We start from the raw sequence: 18,476 nt of genomic DNA, 5'->3' as shown, positions 1-18,476 counted from the left end.
CAAGCCATTCAACTTCAGCCTAGTATTTTGCAATGCAGAAATGATCATGATGATGGAACCACATACTACATGCAGCTTGGTTAGTTCCCCAAGGGATTTTCCTATATCAGGCGAAGATATTGCAAGTGGTTTCAGAGCGAACGGAGGGCTGGGAGAGCGAGTAAAAAGGCTCCTGAACCTTCTTCTCAGATGCCTCTGCTCTAAATCTCTCTTCAAGACTGTTCTGCATCCGAAGGAAAAAAAAGGACTTGTATCTTCTACTGCTTGGAGAGCAGCAGCAGATTCTAGGGGGGAAAGAGCCTTTAAGCAGACTGGGGAGGTCTGGGTTCAGAGCAAGCACTAAAAGAATCCTTTCAAACTCGCTGCTGCTAAATCTTTTAGGTTTTCTTTTGAAGAAATGGAAAAGAGGGCTTACAAAATGGGGAGCATACATTCAGGGCAATCTGAGCAGGGTGGGAAGGCTGCAGGAATGTATTTGGCCTGAGCTGCATTCTCCTAAGGTTTCGGAATATTCTCTGGGATATCTCAGGGAGAAAAGAATGGTTATTCTTATATGAAACAAGAGCATTTGTATGTAAGCGGGCAGACCTTCCTCCTCCTGAACCAAGAAAAGTTCAGGCAAGGCCAATAATTACAGCTGCCTCTCTCAGCAGATCATAACATCCAGCAGTGAACTCCCACAACTCCCGAGTGTGTGTTTGACTTTGGGAACCTATTTTATCTATGGGAAAAATAGGAAGGATAGATTAATACCACATTTCTCATGGATGTGTGAATTTGAGGGGAACGTCTCCTGCAGCTTACCCAGACATTATCTCTTGTTGGGCCAAGAAAGGAAAGGAATTTTTTAAAGTGCACATTAGGAAATATGCAGAAGAAACAAAATCATAATTGAAGAGGTGAAGGGGGAAAAGCTTACTGTTTTTTGAGGCACGTCATGGGACAGACGTTGTTGGCTCTAAAGTTGCGTATGATTGATCTGAGTCCATCAACCCATTGCTGAAAGACAAAAAGATGAAACAGACACGTCTGCGTGTGCCCACAAGTATGTATCGTGACCACTCCACCAGCCAATTTTGAAAGCAGCTGTTCTTGTAATTACAGAAACATTTTCAAGTAATGCAAGTTAGTGTTATTAGCAGTGCTTGTATAATAGGTCTGTACTTGGGAGAATTTTCAAGTATTCAACCCCTATCAAATAATACATGATCTTCTTACAATCCATGCATATACCACATAAAAGGTTTCTTCCCATGCTGCAGAAAGGAAAATGATTGGGAAGGGGAATGTGACTTAGGTGGGTTCACGGTATTTACTGTCTGGTCCCATAGAGCAGCAATCACGTATGGAAGAAATATTACCACCATGATGCCTCACCAGGGAAAAGACCCACAATGGAGAGTTAATGAAGAATTTGTTTTATTTCTTTTGTAAAAAAAAATGCTACAATTGAAGTACTGCATCTTATAATCAACTATTCTGAGCTGGTTTATTAAGCTTTCCATTAATAATCCATTCAAATACCCAAGAACCTACTTCACCTGTTGTTGATAGCTTCAGACCATAATTAAGCAAATGTACATACAGCATGGTAGTATTAATTGAACTGAAGGCAATTGTAAAGGAATATTCTGTTAAATATTACTCTCTTCATTCCCTTTTCATCTGTGTAAAAGATCTTCTGATTTATTTAACAGTCTTCTCGCGCAAATTGTAGTTTCTGTTTGGACACTATCTACAAATTCTGTAACCAATTTTTTCAAATTTTGTACACTGTGAATCAGAAGTGCATATACACCCCATCTGAATTCTGTGGCAATCTGGGGGCCCAAAGATAAGCCACGAGCACACCACTAAAACAGAGTCTTTCTAGTTAATATATGATTGCATAGGTTGGTATAAATAGCAGGGTTACTTTATATAATTAGAATAGTTGCAACATAGTTAATATAGCTTGCAATCCAGTTATCAAGGAGGAAGGGAGAGAAGAAAGAATGTGATTTACTGATTGGTTTCTCCATTCCAAACGGTGGATACATCTGAAATTAGAAATCATAGCTCATTTTTGTGATGGGGCCGCTGGACCACATTCTCAATCAACTACAGCCAAAAGGTCAATGACAGTTTTATCAGTAGGTCTTTGGCACAATCTCTGCTGGGACTTCCACGTGTAGAAATGTCTGATCATTCTTCCCCCTCCCAAATGTTTGATGGCACTTAGAGCTGAATGGCGCTCATGTACCTGGAGCTTGTTACTAGTATTTATATCCTATTTTCTGTTCAATCAAATAAGAAAGCAATTCTCTCTCTCTCCCCCCCCCCAACCTTCTTCTATTGGGAAAAAAAAACTTGTTTTATATGGATAGCTGCTCCACTTGAAACCATGATACTGAATTCACATATCTGAAGTACAAATACAAAATTGGCAAAATAACTTTCCATTTTGAAAAGCTAGGGCCTTTTGAAGCATCCCAAAGATTAACACGAAGTAAAAAAGTAGTCTTTCATGTTTTAAAATGAAAGAATTAAACACTTCTTCCACAGTGACACCACCAGGTGTCAGCAGAAGTTCAGAATATCATACAGTTGAAGAATTGACCAGAAATTTGGGAAGAAAAACATGTTGATATTTCTCTAAAATAGTATTGTGCTTGTCTTGATTTTAAGAGCAACTAAGAAGAAATGTAGAGGCCTGGACTTTACAGAAGTAGCACATGAAGAAGTGGGGAATTCTGAATCAGCAAGATTGCCATTTAGTATCTACCAATATTGTAGCTACCTTATAAATATGCCTCTTTCCAAAATTAATAAGTATGTAAAAACTGATGTCTTCCATGAACCTCTGAATGCATAGAATGTCTAAAAAGGTGAGCAAGGAGAGTAATAATTATAATCCAATTTATATATTATCCTACCCTCTGTGCAAAGACTTCAGAGCTATGAGGATTCTCCACCCAAACACATTTCATGCCATGAGCGAGAAATATCACAAAGTAAGTTCCTTGGCTATCTAAGAATTTGAAATCTCTCCAATCTTTCTTACGTATTTCATCCACTCACTCATTTATGGCATAATTAATGCCATCATCTAGCAGTATAAACCAGAATTTGACTCCTATCCCACCTCATCTCAGACTGTAACAGAACACAGAGTCTCCTTCCCACTGGTTCCCTTTTATATTAGCTACAGAAACTTTACGCAGTTCAAACTGTATGTATGTATGTATTTCTGTATGTATGTTTTACAAATAAATACCATTTTTTGCTTCAGCAAAGTATGAGATGCAGTACATCACAAATAGGACCAGCCATTTACAATACAACTTCAGCTTTTTGCCTTCTCATTTCCTGTCTACAGCATCCTGATTTCACAGTTGGTTTATCTCATATCTACCGTAATTAAGTTTATTATTTGTGCCTGTTCCCTCTTAAAAGCAAAACAAATGGTATCACCCCCAAAATTGGGGGTGGTGGTTCAGTGGTTCAGTTTACCACTGAAGATTAACTATCGTCTAGACCCTAGCAAGTGCTATAGCTTGGGCTCTTGCCCTTTAAGTTTTATTTTATTTTCTCCAGTTGTAAGCAAGTTTTCTACAGCAACAGTGGATTTTGGAGGACAAAGGGCCTAATTCATACAATCATTTATTTATTTATTTATTTATTCATTCAATTTGTCCCCGCCCATCTCCTCCCAAATTTACAATCATAAATTTCTCCATAGCTATTGAATATATAAGAAGGTAGAGGCTGGATATATTTTCTAGCAGGGCTGTAACAATAGTCTACTTGGCAATCTTTTTGCTTACACTGTTTTTTTTTTTTTTAACCTCTCCACCCAGGTGTTCTAAGCATGTCACCTCCTCCTTCCAATCCAAATTATAATCTGCTTTTCCAATGACAGAATCCTTTCCTTAAGTTAAAGATCTATAAAGCGGAATGTATGCACCAAATATTAAATTAGCTTCAGTTTCAATCTTGCAAATTGTGGCACAGGTAGACCTCAGTATACTTTGGATGCACCCTGTACTTTCTGTACAGAAATGTACTCTGACAAATAATTCACAACAATGCAGAATGATTGTCCAAAGCCTTCTCTATCTAACTTGATGGGTATGTTAAGGGTGGTATCACAAGTTTGGAAAAAATGCATGAATGTGTACATACAATTTCAAATTAGCATGATTTCTCAAAAGTCTAGGACAGCCGAGCTAGAGACCTAAAAAAAGGAAACACAGAGGAAGCTGGTTTGCCTAGTTAAGATGATGGGCAGACAAAAGGACAACCTAGGGTAGTTAAAAATATGTGGGAAGAGTCTATTAGGGACGAAAACTCTGTGTACCAGTTCGATCCCAGAGGAAGCTGGATTCTTGGGTAGCCGGCTCAGGTCGACTCAGCCATCCATCCTTCCGAGGTCGGTAAAATGAGCATCCAGCTTGCTGGGGAAGGTGATGACTGGGGAAGGCAATGGCAAACCACTCCGCTCTATAGTCTGCCAAGAAAACGTCGCGAAAGTGGCGTCCCCCCAAAGTGTCAGACATGACTCGGTGCTTGCACAGGGGACCTTTCACCTTTTCAACAGGTAGAGAAGCAGCAGTGAAATGTTACTTTACCCACATTCTCAGCTTGACTGACATTTGCCCCACACAGAGTTTAGCTAAAGACTTTTAACTGATTGTTTCGTAAGGTCTAGGGGTATCTGAATCTTCAAAATTCATTAATATCCTAAAAACCTGCTTCAAATCAATGCCACAGAAGGCTACTGTATACTGGAAGAACCTCTCCAAGGACAGCCTGTATTTCTTTGTCTTTGCAGACAAAGAATTGTCTTGGCAGAATCAAGGAACTGCCAAGTTTTTCAAACCAAGTTTAATACTCAACATTATACAATTCTTTGATTTTTAAATAAATATTATTGGCTAAAGTCCTTGAAATATCAATTCTGACTTGTTTTATTATTGGGTAATTTATACTAGATAATTACCCAGAACTGGTGAAAAGTACTGTTGGTAGTTAACAATGTTTGGAACTGTAATCCAACAATATCTGAAGGAGCACATGCGCCTCACTTCATCTATTACAAAATATTATTTTTATACTGTATATAAAATAGAACATTACTATACAATTGTCCTTTAAAAGAACAAAAACTGGAGTGCTTTTCAATAAACAGCATTTGTTATATATTAAAGTCTATAAATGAAGACTTCATAATAATATATGCTAATCTTCTTATTCTTACTAAATAAGAAAATGTAATATATTAAAGGTTAATTATTATTTTTAAAATGCCTTTGGCTTAAGATGCTATTAAATTATTATGGACATTAAATTAAGTTTCTCTTTCTCCTGGCAGACTATCTGTACTCACTCTGTGGTCCCTGAAGTGGCATCTCCTTGGGAATATTATCTTTCCTCTTCATGCAGGGCAGCCACAGTGTTTCTCCTGTTACTAGGGCAGTTCTGGGGAAAGTGCTTTGGGATCTGATGGATCCAGAGCGTCACCTGATTCACCCCTGACACGTTCCTGAAATACCTCACTTCCCCCTTTTCATAAGCGAAGAATGGAAACAGCAGCTGTAAAAGTTGCTCTGCCACTCAGGAAATACCTCTGTGACTTGGATGAGCAGTTTGCATTAAAAATTCCCTTCCCACCCCTATGGGTGGGTATGTGTCTTCCTCAACCTCGGGTCCTCTACCAGAGGCCTGGGAGTTTGAGGGTTCTGCGCAGTCTCTTAGCTGTTCCTAGCACTGCACTCTTCTGGACAGAGAGCGCTGTTAGCACCCTAAAATTGCAATTTAGTGGGGAGAACTTTGTTTTGTTACTTCCATTAATCAAATATCAGGCAGTTTATTCTGCCTTACTGTACCTCCCTTCTGACCATAACACACAATGAATAATGTTTTTTTTTTAAATGCAGTTTATGATCTTACGTATCAAAGTCAGTCCTCATCGCTCCTACTTTGAAGGTTACAGTTTATGTCTCTCACTGCAGTGTAACTGTTTATCACACATCTACACACTTCCTATTTGCCACTCTAACGTTTTTCCCATACAGAGGAAACACCCAGATAATTTGAAAAGTAGTGCAGCAATTCAACTGAGGTATTAGCTCATTTTTGCCATTGATGTCAAAAGGTCTGTGTTTAGATTAATGTTGGCCAAACTCTTAAAGAATATTAGGGATTTACACGAAACAATAGTGCCACAAAGCACCTAAGCTATGTTAACTGCAGTACCTTAGCGTCTTCAGTGCTTTCTGCTACCAGGTATGTGAAGGTGATGTTCACCAGATCGGTGCCACTACAAACACACACTATTCGTCCTTCAAGTTCATTTTCTGCTTTACTGACAGCTTCAAGAGCAGCTAGTATTTTTGGATCCTGTTGGACAAAATTAATTGCTTGAAAAAAAAATCCATGGATTAAAAAAAAGAAAAACGTACATTTTCACCCATAAGCATTTCCTATTCCTATTTACTTTCTTTATATTTTTGTCAATATTCCAAGAACATGTTTAGAAATATTTCATTCTCTACTTATGCAACTGATAATATTATACACAGGTCACACTCATGTTAAATAATTGGTAGTGGTTTATTTACATTCTGTCTAGGAGGTAGTAACAAGAATTCTTGGGTTCCGTGTGCAGTTATCTCAGCTAAGGAAAATATTCCAATCATAGTTATTGGGGAGAAAAAAAAGGGGGTACCATTGGACACTCTTCCCCAATTGGCACCTTCCAGATGCGCTGCAACTCTCAAAATTTCCCTAGATAGCACATAGGCCCAAAGAATCTGGAAGATACCACATTGGGGAAAATACTGTAGGAATACAACAGTAGCTTCCATTCTTTGTTCAAATGTCCCTTTGAGATCATGCAATATTTTTAAAGTAAGTCCAGGCAAAGCCTTATAAAGCAGATTCTGGAGGCACTTGCTTCATCACTAGCATTCGAGTAAATGTTGATTTCCACTCTAGTTTGCTTGTGCAAATGAAACGGGGATGGGAAGCACTCTTTATTCCCACTGCCTCAGAGAGTAGTATGTTTGGGGGCATTTCTGATTTTCAAGTAACATTAAATTTCACTTTCACAAACTGTTTTGCATTTATAGGACAATTTAATTAGCCATGGCCAACTAATCATTACAGGATATGGGTTGAATTCTTTGAAGTGGGCTATATCATATTATGTCTATCTTCTGATGAATGTATGAATACCAACCTATATTCACAGAAGATGGTGTCTTACTACTACCAGCCAAATTAGCCAATTCTCATAATGCTCCCACTGCAGACAGGGGAGGTTATGTGAGAAGAATGAACAAAAAAAGTATCAATCTGTGAAACTACAGGTAGTCCTTGACTTATGACAATTCATTTTGTGACTGTTGGAAGTTACAGTGGCACTGAAAAAACTGAATTACGAACAGTCCTTGCGCTTACGACTGTCGCAGCATCTCCACGGTCAAGCAATAAAAATTCGGGTATTTGGCAACCAGCATGTATTTATGACAGTTGCAGTGTCCTGGGGTCACAGGATCCCCATTTGTAACCTTCCCAGCTGGCTTCCGATAAGCAAAATCAATGGGGAGCCATGTGATTCACTTAACAACTGTGTGATTCACTTAAAGATCATGGGATTCACTTAACAACTGCTGCAAAAACTGTCATGAAATTGGATGCGGTCAAGTGATGCCTCGCTTAACAACCACATCGCTTAACAACAAATTTTCTGGTCCCTGTTGTGGTCGTAAGTCAAGGACTACCTGTAATCACCATCCTATGGCCCCAACAGACTAGACAAAAGTAAGAGCTGAAAGAAAAAGATAAATTTCAGGTAGCCTGCTCAAACACAATCATGTCATTTTGATGTAGAAGCTTCCAGTTTATTGATTCAATTCAAGAAAACTCATTTGGATGGTACCATCTTCACTAAAATCAGAATCCCAATGAACAAAGGTGTATTAAAAATGCTTGTCATCACCACCACCACCACCACCACCACCACCACCACCACCACCACCACTGTCTGAAGGTATTCTGTATCAAGAAGCCTTGATCTAAAGTCTAGATTTTATTTTTAAATGCTTATGATATAATCCAAGCAACAGTAAAGTGTTTCTTAGTGACACATGGGAAAATTCCAGCACATGCTTAGATGTCTGCCACTGAAAACCTCAGAGCTATGGCTGCAATATAGACTTTGAATGTAAACATTTCTAAATTATCTGATCATCACCAAAAGTTAAAGTTTCTACAGCTCATTTTTTTCAAAATTAAAAATTCATTGTCCCTTAAGGGTGCAAACCCCTTCAGAGTTCTTTGAAGTTGAAGAAAGTTTCCATTCTTTCCCTCAAGCCAATAGTTATTGTTTAAAACAATATTTTAAAACAAAACTACAGAAATACCTTTGGCACTGCTCCAAAGCGAATACTGTTGATCAGGGAACATTCTAAAACTTGCCCTTCCTGGAACAGAAAGGAACAACATAAATGCCAAGGATCCAGTGTGATGTGTCTTGAAACAGAAAATATATGAACAGCTAAGCATTCAAAGAATATACAATCTTAATTAATACCAGCAGTATATATTATATTATTGTCAGTAAAAACAGACATGGAGAACCTGTGCTCTCTAGAATTTGTCAGATGCTACATGCCATCATATCTAACCATTGACCATGGTGGAAGAGGTCTGACTGGGGGAGGAGGTGTAGGATCACAACCTGGTAATCTCTCCTATGGAAAGATGGGGAATCTGTTGCTCTTCAGAGGTTCTTCCAGGAACTCCATTCCACATGGCCAATGTAAGAGATTCTAGATGTTGTAATTCAGAAACACCTGGCTACAGATTTCAAACTGTTACACCGTTTTTAAAATCCGTTCAATCATATGCAATTCTCGGAGACTTCCTGCAGTTTTCTTGGCAAGGCTTTTCAGAAGTGGTTTGCCATTGCCTGTTTCCCAGGGCTGAGATATAGTGATTGGCCCCAGGTCCCCCAGCTGGCTTTGTGCCTAAGGTGGGACAAGAACTCATGGTCTCCTGGTTTCTAGCCTGGTGCCTTAACCACCACACCAAACTGGATCTCTGTTACACCATTAACCCCACAGAAAAATAAATTATACTATACCATCCCACATGTTCCTGTACCCAGCTATACAAAATGAAGTAAAATCAATGCTGCATCATTAGATCAAGGGAACAAAAATGAGTTGCTGCTATGCCTGTACAAAACTAAGGTGAGTAGAGAATAGCTAGAAGACATAGAACAAGGATTGCAAGTCCACACACACACACCCTTTATCCATAAACATATGAACTCTGAAATTTTTCCCTTTCCACTATTAAGGAAAAAACCATGGGAAGGAACTAAATTATTGGGAGAAAATCATTTTCTTCTCTTCAAATTAACAGTACAATCATAGGAATATTTATTCATAATTATACTTTTAATGTGTACTTAGCAGCTTTCTCCAGCCTAGTGTCCTCTAGAGTTGTTCAATTTCAATTCTCCTAATTCCCCTATAGCAAAGCAACAGTAGTAACTGGATATTATGTGAGCTGTCTCAACGAATTACAGGACACAAGATTTGCAATCTTTATACTTAGCAGTGCCTCCCATTAGAACAGAAGGAACTATGCCTTATGCTTGTTAGAGGATGTAAAGAATTAATTAGATCATTGTAAAGTTTACCTTTCCTTCACTTTTCCATGATAGAAAAAAGCCAAATTCATCAACTTTAAAGAGGCAGCCTGGCTCAAAGACAAAAGATTCCTGTTGAAAGAGAAATACAAAATATTCAGCTCTTCAAGGAAGAATTTAGAACCCAAATTATCCACTTTTTTATAAAATTCAGAGAAAAAAATAGGTTAAACACATTAATAACCAAAGCCAACACAATGATCTTTATAGTAATGCTATTCAGTATAGTTAAACAGTATGACCTTGAAACTCTCCACTAAGAGTACAGTTTTTACTTGTGGTGGAATGTTCATATTATCTAATAAATTCCTATACATGTCTATAGGACATATTGTATCTCACCTTTTCCCCAGGCTCAAATTATCTTAGTTCAGACACTTTATGTGAAGACCTAGCTTTCTGGAGAAGGCTGTAATGCTGGGAAAGGTAGAAGAGAAGAGGACAACCAGCACCATGGTGGGTGGACTCAGTTACAGTAATGATGAGTGCACTGTTGGAAGAGCTGAAGGACCTGGTTAGGGACAGATCATCATGGAGAAACTTTATCTATGTGGTCACTAAGAGCTGACAACAACTTGATGGCATGTAATCATCACCATCACCATCACCATCACCACCTTTTCCGATGAACGTGGGCGTTCTACATGAGATAGAGATTACCGGGGCAGGGTTTCTACCAACTATCTGCTTTTGGAGACATACTTCCAAATCTCAAATTTCATTCCAATTTTAAGTTTAAAAAATCTACTGAAAAAATGGTCTGATTGGGTCTGCAAACATATGAAGGTATCACTTAATTTACAAACTTTATTCAGAAGATAAAATTTGGATGCAAGCATTGGAGGTGTACCCAAGCTTACCATACGCTGTAACAGACTGTTATGATTCCTGCATAGAAACTACAAATGAGATTGGAAATAATCCCCTGCATGTGTGTTGAAGCACTGCATCCCGTTAGAAAAGAGTATCAGCGTATTTCTAATTTGGCATGGGGAGTTAAATGCTGAAGAATCTTTTTCTAAGCAATAAACATTCAACAAGCTACTTACATTTCCTTATTATATGCTATGAATATTAGGACTAAGACTTGCAGCAGTCTTAGCAGGCCTTAAATGTTTAAAAGTCCTTTTTTATTTCAAGAGCTAAGAGAATGGAGTAACATATTGCTAAAGTGGCTTATTGGGATTTTAGCCTTTTCTCTTACTTACTTGTCATGTTAAAGAGAATGTTCAGCTAATCTATCAAGTAATTGAGATTCCATTTATGTCAAGCATGTTAAAATATCAAACAGTGCCAGGATGTTATATTCAGTAAAACAAACTATCTACTCCTAAAAGGAATGCTGATCACATGGTTACATAAAAGAACAACATACTGCATTTTTATCTTTTGAAAATGCAATATGTTCCCTCTCACATTCCTTGGGATGACTTCTTTTTACCTGTTTACATTTATACAAATCATTGAATTCTTTCCCTTGCAAATAAGTGTATATCCTGACCTGGACTTGGATAAAAGCCATGGCTTTATGGCCTTCATTATGTTGTGGTCTATAGATACACTTTTCTTTCTATGCATTTTTCAATGAGAAATTGTTAAAGATGGCGAAAAAGTAGGAATTAAATTGCTGCATATTCATATAACAATATACTTAAACACATGTGCACCCACCAAATTGAATGTGAATGTTTATTACAATTTCCAAGACCATTTGCCACAGGGGAACAATAATTCAAAAACATTAAGATGGATGAATAGGATTAGTTACAATTCTGCTTTGAGATCAAGACTCTAGGAATACATTTGGAGGGAGATAATGTTGGGAACGGCTCTAATTTGGTTCTTCCCCCTTTCTCTGCCATGACTAACAGGACGCTTAACTTAGTTTTTGATTCAGAATGAGACCTCTTTTTTGACCCTACCTTGCACAGCAGCAAAGGCGGTGTTTGATATTCCTCTCTATGAAGCAATAATGACCAGAAACAGACATCTATTATTTGCCCTCAGAATGCAGTTTCCAGCTCTATTTCCAGATATTGCATAAAATCCTTACCTCTTCATATCTGTCAAAAATAGCTCCATCCTGTAGAAAGGATGGAACTGGCTTCTGCCAGTTAAATTCATATGGTTTTGCCATTCTGTAGACCACCCTGAATAAAAAAAAAAAAAAGGCAAATGAAATAAATTGTTGCCATGTTTGCCTCTCAGGAAACACAATAAATTGTTAATTAGGATTACTCATACTACCACTTATTATTCTTTATAGTAAATTCTAGAGAAAACACTCAATTCACATGAAAATCCAGACAAAGGTTTTCCCAGCCCTGTTGCCAGGAATACCTGGATTTTGCCTCTAGGGTATCTTAACTAGCAGTGACCACCATTTGAAGAGCTTTGAAATTTTGAGACTGTATTGTGGGTGTGCTCACAAAAGGCTCTATGGAGGGTGTGGTAAGCACAAAGCATTCATTTACTGCAAAGCTAACTACTGATGATGCTTATCACCACCTTCTCTGGCACCAAGGACACACACTACCCACCCTAATTTACCTTTAGCTTTTTTCTAGGTCAATGGGCATATTTCTAAATCAGTAGGTTACCAATTACAAATCCTTTTAATTTTCTACAGATGCCCATGTGACTTTCTTGGAATGAAAGATGTGTTTTGCACATGACGACCATACATGTGATTTTGTTTAAGAATAAAATAATGCTTTTAAAAATTCCTATTCGTGGTAGAAGCCTGACAGGTGCCAAAGAAAATATTCATCCCACTGATTTTAGTAAATATTTATTGAGAAATATTTACAAGCCCTCATTTTAATCAACTATTCAGTTTTAAGTGATACAATTAAGAATTAAACCATCATGACATTCATTAAGATCTCTAGCTGAAAATGCTCCCATTTGACAAATATTCAGGAAAACGAAAACATTCAAAATACTATTTAATACTATTAATCAGAGAGATTTCTAAGTAACCCTATGGCTACAAGTCAGAAAATATGAAGAGTGCCAAAAGCCAGAGGCAGCTAAAGAAAAATAAATGAACTGGTGATCTCATTAAAAGCTGTAATGTGGGGAGGGAAAAAAAAACACCAACAAAAAGTAAGACATAACAGTTTAGCCTTGGTAAATTGCTGAGAAATATTGCTAGAGAACAGAATTTTCATTTGAATAAACGTGGCAGCCATTATTTCAGGTTCTAAAGGACTACACTTTCTCTGCAGAATTTAGGTATACCCTTTTTAAGCTTTTCAAGCTAATGGTTTAGAAATAAATACTGTAAAGGGATTCAGGGCTCTAGCTTTTAATCCACCTGCAGGATAACCCTCAAAAGCAGAATGGAATGGGACCCAGAATGGGGCTATTGTCAACAGGATGTGGGAAAACATCTAGAAGCCATGTTCAGCATCCTGTCCTTAGCTTGTTATGCTTTCCAACCCAATGAAATGTTGGAAATAAATTATATAACAGCATGCAAGACTCTGTCTGTCCATCAGCAGAAAACCCCCCTCCCCGCACAAGAAAAGAGAATGAGACCAGATTTGGTGTGGCAGTAGAAGCCAACAAGAGAAAGGCTGAGTTTGAAAACTGGCTAGAACAGGTAGGGAATAGAAGAGAAAAACCTCCCCAAAGAATTTCCCCAATGCATTCCTATGGGACAGGGAATTGGGCAGCAAGCCCCTCTTACTTTCTTCCTAGTCATTTGACCCCGGCTTATTTTTAAGGAGTTGGAAAACATTCCAGAAACCCTGCTCTGCATCCTTTCCCTAACTTGTTTGGTAAAGAGAAGGCTGGGAAGTGAACTTAGATTGGAACTTTAAATTAAAAACATCAAAAGGACTTCTTTTAATACTTCTTTGCTTTTGTCTGTTGAAAATTAATATCGACATAACACATTGCCTTAAACAAAAGCTCATGACCTTCAGAAAATTATGATTTAGATTAAAAGCTAGCAAAGAAGTGCTGAACTCCTTGGAGATGAAGCACTGATATACAAACACGTGTCTTTGCCAACTAATGAAAACTATTTCAGTCTTGTAAAGATAGGCAAAGGAAATTACTGTTATCTCAGTGAACTCTTCTCTCTTTTTAAGTTTTTATGTCAAATTACTTTTGAAAACAAGATATATTAACAAAGATGTGCAATTATGAGAGAGGTAGAACACTCTTTTGAAAACTTGCTGTCTCTTCCTGCAACCACCCACTCCACAAAATTCTTGAGGATAATTTTATCTATGCTTCAGATACTTTCTAAACCCAGATCTTACATTGTTTTATTTTAAGCACCCCAAATCATATGCTGCAATACCTTTTAAATAGGCATTGTAAGAATCCATAGGTAATAAATGAAACTAAATTTTAATAAAGATGGCTAAGTCTTGCCATTCACTTGTTTCAGTTGAAAAGACAAGGCTTATTCACTTACGTCCTCTAAGGAGAACAAGATACATATGTACTTTATTTTTCTCGTATTCTATGTTCTTGTGAGACCAAGACTTAGCAAAACATAATACTACATAATAATAAGAGGATTAAATATAAAATACACTGAAGTATTGTGTATCATTCTGAAAGAAGACTTTCAGGAACCCTCAACCCCTCCGCTGTGGGGTGCCACAGGGTTCGGTACTCTCTCCCCTCCTATTTAACATCTACATGAAACCTGGGTGAGATCATCCGTCACTATGGGATGAGGTATCATCAATACGCTGATGATATTCAGCTATATATCTCCATCCCCAGTGAAGTAAGTGATGTGGTCTCCACCCTTTCCAGGTGCCTGGGGGCTGTGGGGGCCTGAATGGGGAGCAACAGGCTTCAACTGAACCCTGGTAAGACAGAGTGGCTGTGGATTGATGGCCCCTCGGGTTCCAGGAAGTTGTCATCTTTGGTTCTGGATGAGGTGGCACTGCCCCATTCGGAACTAGTGCAGAACCTGGGGGTCTTCCTGGACTTGCGACTCCTGCTCAAAGAGCAGGTGGCAGTCATGGCCAGGAGGGCCTTTGCACATCTCTGGGTGGTGCGCTAGCTACGCCCATTCCTGGACTGAGATGCCCTCCGACAGTCACTCATGCCCTTGTCATCTCCCATATAGACTACTGCAATGCGCTCTACATGGGGCTACCCTTGAAGAGCATTCAGAAGCTTCAGCTGGTCCAGAATGCGGCTGCGCGGACAGTTACCAGTGCTGTAAAATCAGCCCATGTGACACCGTTATGCGAGCTGCATTGGGTACCAGTATGCTTCCATGTCCAATTCAAGGTGTTGGTTATCACCTTTAAAGCCCTACATGGCATGGGGCCAGGCTACCTGAGGGACTGTCTCATCCCCATAACATCGACCTGTCCCACCCGGTTAGGCAGGGAGGGCATGCTACGGACCCCATCAGTAAAGGATTTTCATCTAGCGGAGTCCAGGAGGTGAGGCTTCTCTGCAGTGGCGCCCGCCCTTTGGAATATCTTGCCCCCGGAGTTGAGACGGGTTTCCTCGGTCTCAGACTTCCAGAAGAAACTGAAGACCTGGTTCTGCCGCCTTGCTTGGGAGGGGGAGAGTGATAGCTCCACCTGGGGATAGCTGGCGCCATAGCACCTCTTAGTGATTGTGTTCCATCTCCACTTGGATTTTACATTTATTTTTATTTATATTTTAATGGTAATTTAGGTGGTTATGTTTTTAGTGTCATTTTATTGTAAACCGCCCAGAGTCCCACATTGGGGGAGATGGGCGGTGATATAAATTTAATAAATAAAATAAATAAATAAACATACCTGAGAGTAAGGATTTTAACTCCCTGTTCTACAATACAGTATGTATTGTAGAACAGGGAGTTCTACTCATGTATCAAGAGTGATTTCCCCCCCTTGTAACAGTTAATAGAAAAAAGGAATGTTATATGCTACATCTGTGGAGCAAGGGCACTCATGGGAGAGTAGTACTTATTGCTGGCACACAGATGATGAAAATCAAATCAACATCCTAACTCTAATAAAATTTTGTAAAAAATTTTGTAAACGTGTTTTTCTTACTGCAATTCTTGACCAATTTAAATGAAAATAAGAGGTGTGCATGCAAAATAGAAACCATTTTCAATGGTTCATAATTAAGTAACTTGTAGACATCAAGGCTACAAAGACATTAGAGACATATTAATTGCAATGACAGCTTCACTGCAATATAAAAAATGAGTAGCTTTCACATTTTTGGTAACAATAAGAGGTACACTGGCCCAGTCTTATGATGCACAAAGTGTGTCATCTTGACCATCACTTGATTCAAACAGACATAATTTTCTCTTAATATTATGGGGAAACTACAACATAATAAAACATCTGTCATTATCTATAGATTCTCTGACACAGAAGGACAATAAATACTGATATGAAATGCTTGGAGCATCTCTTCTCTATGGAATCAAGATGATAATTTGTAAAATAATTTCAAGAGCTTGAAGCCTCTTTTAACAATTGAAAACTAAAGTACTTACAGTTACTTTGGATGCCAATAAAAATGAATTTTGGTGATCAAAGTCATATAACCTTAGCAACACTAGCTGAACAATGCCCAATTGTTTGAATTTAACAATTCAACTGATAACCTTCAGGCAACGATTTCTACATCTTATGAGATCATAAAGCAACAGTCCCAACTACACATGCTTGATACATATTTTGGAAAGAGAGTATGACTTTGGTTAATACTCCTTTGGGCTACACCTAACTTGCAAGGTAGCCATATAAATTTTCAATCAGAACACTTTTCAGTGTGAACTTGGGGTCTCCCAGATGTGTTGGGGTTGCAACCCTCAACATCCCTGAGCCAGCATAGAGTCTGGCAACTCTGGGAATTGCAGTTGCACCCACTGAGGGAATGCCAAGTTGGAAGGCTAGAATAAACCATACATTAACTATGCATTATATTAAAAACATGAGGAGGCAGGAGCTGCTAGGTAATTATCATAGCCATGATCAAGAATGAAAAGAAACTAGTTTCCTGAGATATAAAATGCCAACAACACTATTTGCTTTCTGTTTCAGAAGAGGAAGAAGGTTCTATAACATGGAGAAATCTGTAGCTCCCTAGATGTTGCTTAATGTAAATGCCAGGCAGCTCAAGCTAGCTTGGCTAATGTTGAGAGATTCTGAACTCTGTGGTTTAACATTATCTGGAGTGTCACAGGTTGTCCACTCCAGCTCTGGAAGTTGATGAGCTCTAGCCTGTACATGGGTACAACAAAGAGAGCCAAAAAACAAACAAATGAAAGATTTCCAACAACTTCTATTTGTGTTGCAACTGATTTTAACTGCGAAGTCTGTTTCATGTGCATTTAGTTATGGAGTAGAGGAATATAGGCATTGTACTGGAGGGTCAATATGAGAGATGTGGCATAAAGAATGTTCTCAGCCAAGAAACACAGTAGATCAGAAGACATAATCTCTATCAGAGGTATCTTAATTGACTGTTGTGAGGATAGAAAGGCTGGTATTTATATTAACTTGTAAACCTTGTAAGGAAGTCTGGCATGGAAAACAAGTAAATCCATAATATTTCAAATGACCTAGTAACTATGTTTGGGGTGGAGCTGAGAAAAATCTTTTCCCCCAAAAAAACAATCCCAATTAATCCTTCCCCTTTCCTTCCTTTGGGGGGAAACAAATGAATGATTTGATATTGCATTTATCTAATATCAAAATATACTTCTGACATATTTATTAATGTGCTGAGATCACATAGTGCCCTGGAGTATGTGTGAGGAATAGAAATTATACGCAGTATCATCCTTGGTTGCTGTGCAACCAAAATATATCTGACAACACAGGGGGAAAAAAAAAGCCTTGGGAGAATTAGGATGAATTTGCAAAACGGTTAAAAAAAGGTTAAATAATTTAATTGTTTGTGAGACACCCTGAGTCATATATTTGAGATGGGCAGCTATACAAATTGAATTTTAAAAAAAAAATCACATACAGTACAGAGAAATGGACATGCACACAGAATGCAAGAAATGAAATCTTAAATTTAATAAATATTAGGATGTTACTTCATGCAATCTATCATAATCCTCAGCTAACATAAGACATTTATTTCTCAAACAGTTCCTGATTGCACTAAAGAAGAACCTCAAATGTAATTATAATTGTGACAGATAGGGAAAAATGATTGTAAATTAAACTGAATTGTACCAGTAAGTTCCTATGTCACTTAAACTCAGTCTGGTGCATGATCAAATACTTATTCTTCTTTGTATATATTTTTATTAAAAAATTTAAAAACAAAGGTAAAAACTAATATAAACTAATACAGAGTAAGGGAAAAAAAAGAAAAAGAAATTAAAGAGAAAGCTAAAGTTCTAGAAAGAAAAAAATTAAAAGAAAAATAGAAAGAAAAAAGCTACAAAGAAGTGGCTCCCAATCTTCTTTACAGCAGTTTTAAGTACAATGATACATTTACCTCTTTCTCTAAAGTTACACGATGACTCTCTTCTTTCTATAATCTATGCTGTCTAATCATCAAAACCATAAATCATAAGTTCATTTTTTTTCTGTTTTAGCATAAGGGGTTTCCAGTCAGCAAAAAATGTAGATATTGTCTTTTCTCGAATCAAAGAAGTCAATTTGGCCAATGCAGCAAGTTCCATCATCTTCACCAACCATTCCTCAAATACTTTTCTTCTAAAGCTACATCCTCCCCACAAAAATCATCAAAATTAAGTTGCAAATATGAGAAAACATGATGTCTCTCCAGATATCACTTGCCTCCAACCTCCATC

The 18,476-nt window shown here is 38.0% G+C and overlaps 1 protein-coding gene across 2 annotated transcripts in view; it reads right to left on the bottom strand.

Moving 5' to 3' along the window:
- The window catches only part of PLCB4 (phospholipase C beta 4), a 188,117-nt gene that overhangs the window by 83,016 nt on the left and 86,625 nt on the right, over positions 1-18,476 (bottom strand). For both annotated transcript variants that reach the window (XM_063316134.1, XM_063316143.1), the window contains exons 5-9: positions 11,757-11,853; positions 9,695-9,775; positions 8,409-8,468; positions 6,238-6,381; positions 920-999 (exon numbers count right to left, since the gene is read on the bottom strand). In XM_063316134.1, coding sequence (XP_063172204.1) covers positions 920-999; positions 6,238-6,381; positions 8,409-8,468; positions 9,695-9,775; positions 11,757-11,840 — 449 coding nt within the window. In that variant the 5' untranslated portion in view covers positions 11,841-11,853. The remainder of the gene's footprint in view (positions 1-919; positions 1,000-6,237; positions 6,382-8,408; positions 8,469-9,694; positions 9,776-11,756; positions 11,854-18,476) is intronic.

The sequence above is a fragment of the Candoia aspera genome, chromosome 1 (genome assembly GCF_035149785.1).
Source record: "Candoia aspera isolate rCanAsp1 chromosome 1, rCanAsp1.hap2, whole genome shotgun sequence".
NCBI classification, from domain to species: domain Eukaryota; kingdom Metazoa; phylum Chordata; class Lepidosauria; order Squamata; family Boidae; genus Candoia; species Candoia aspera.
This window is presented reverse-complemented; position numbering and strand designations above follow the sequence as displayed.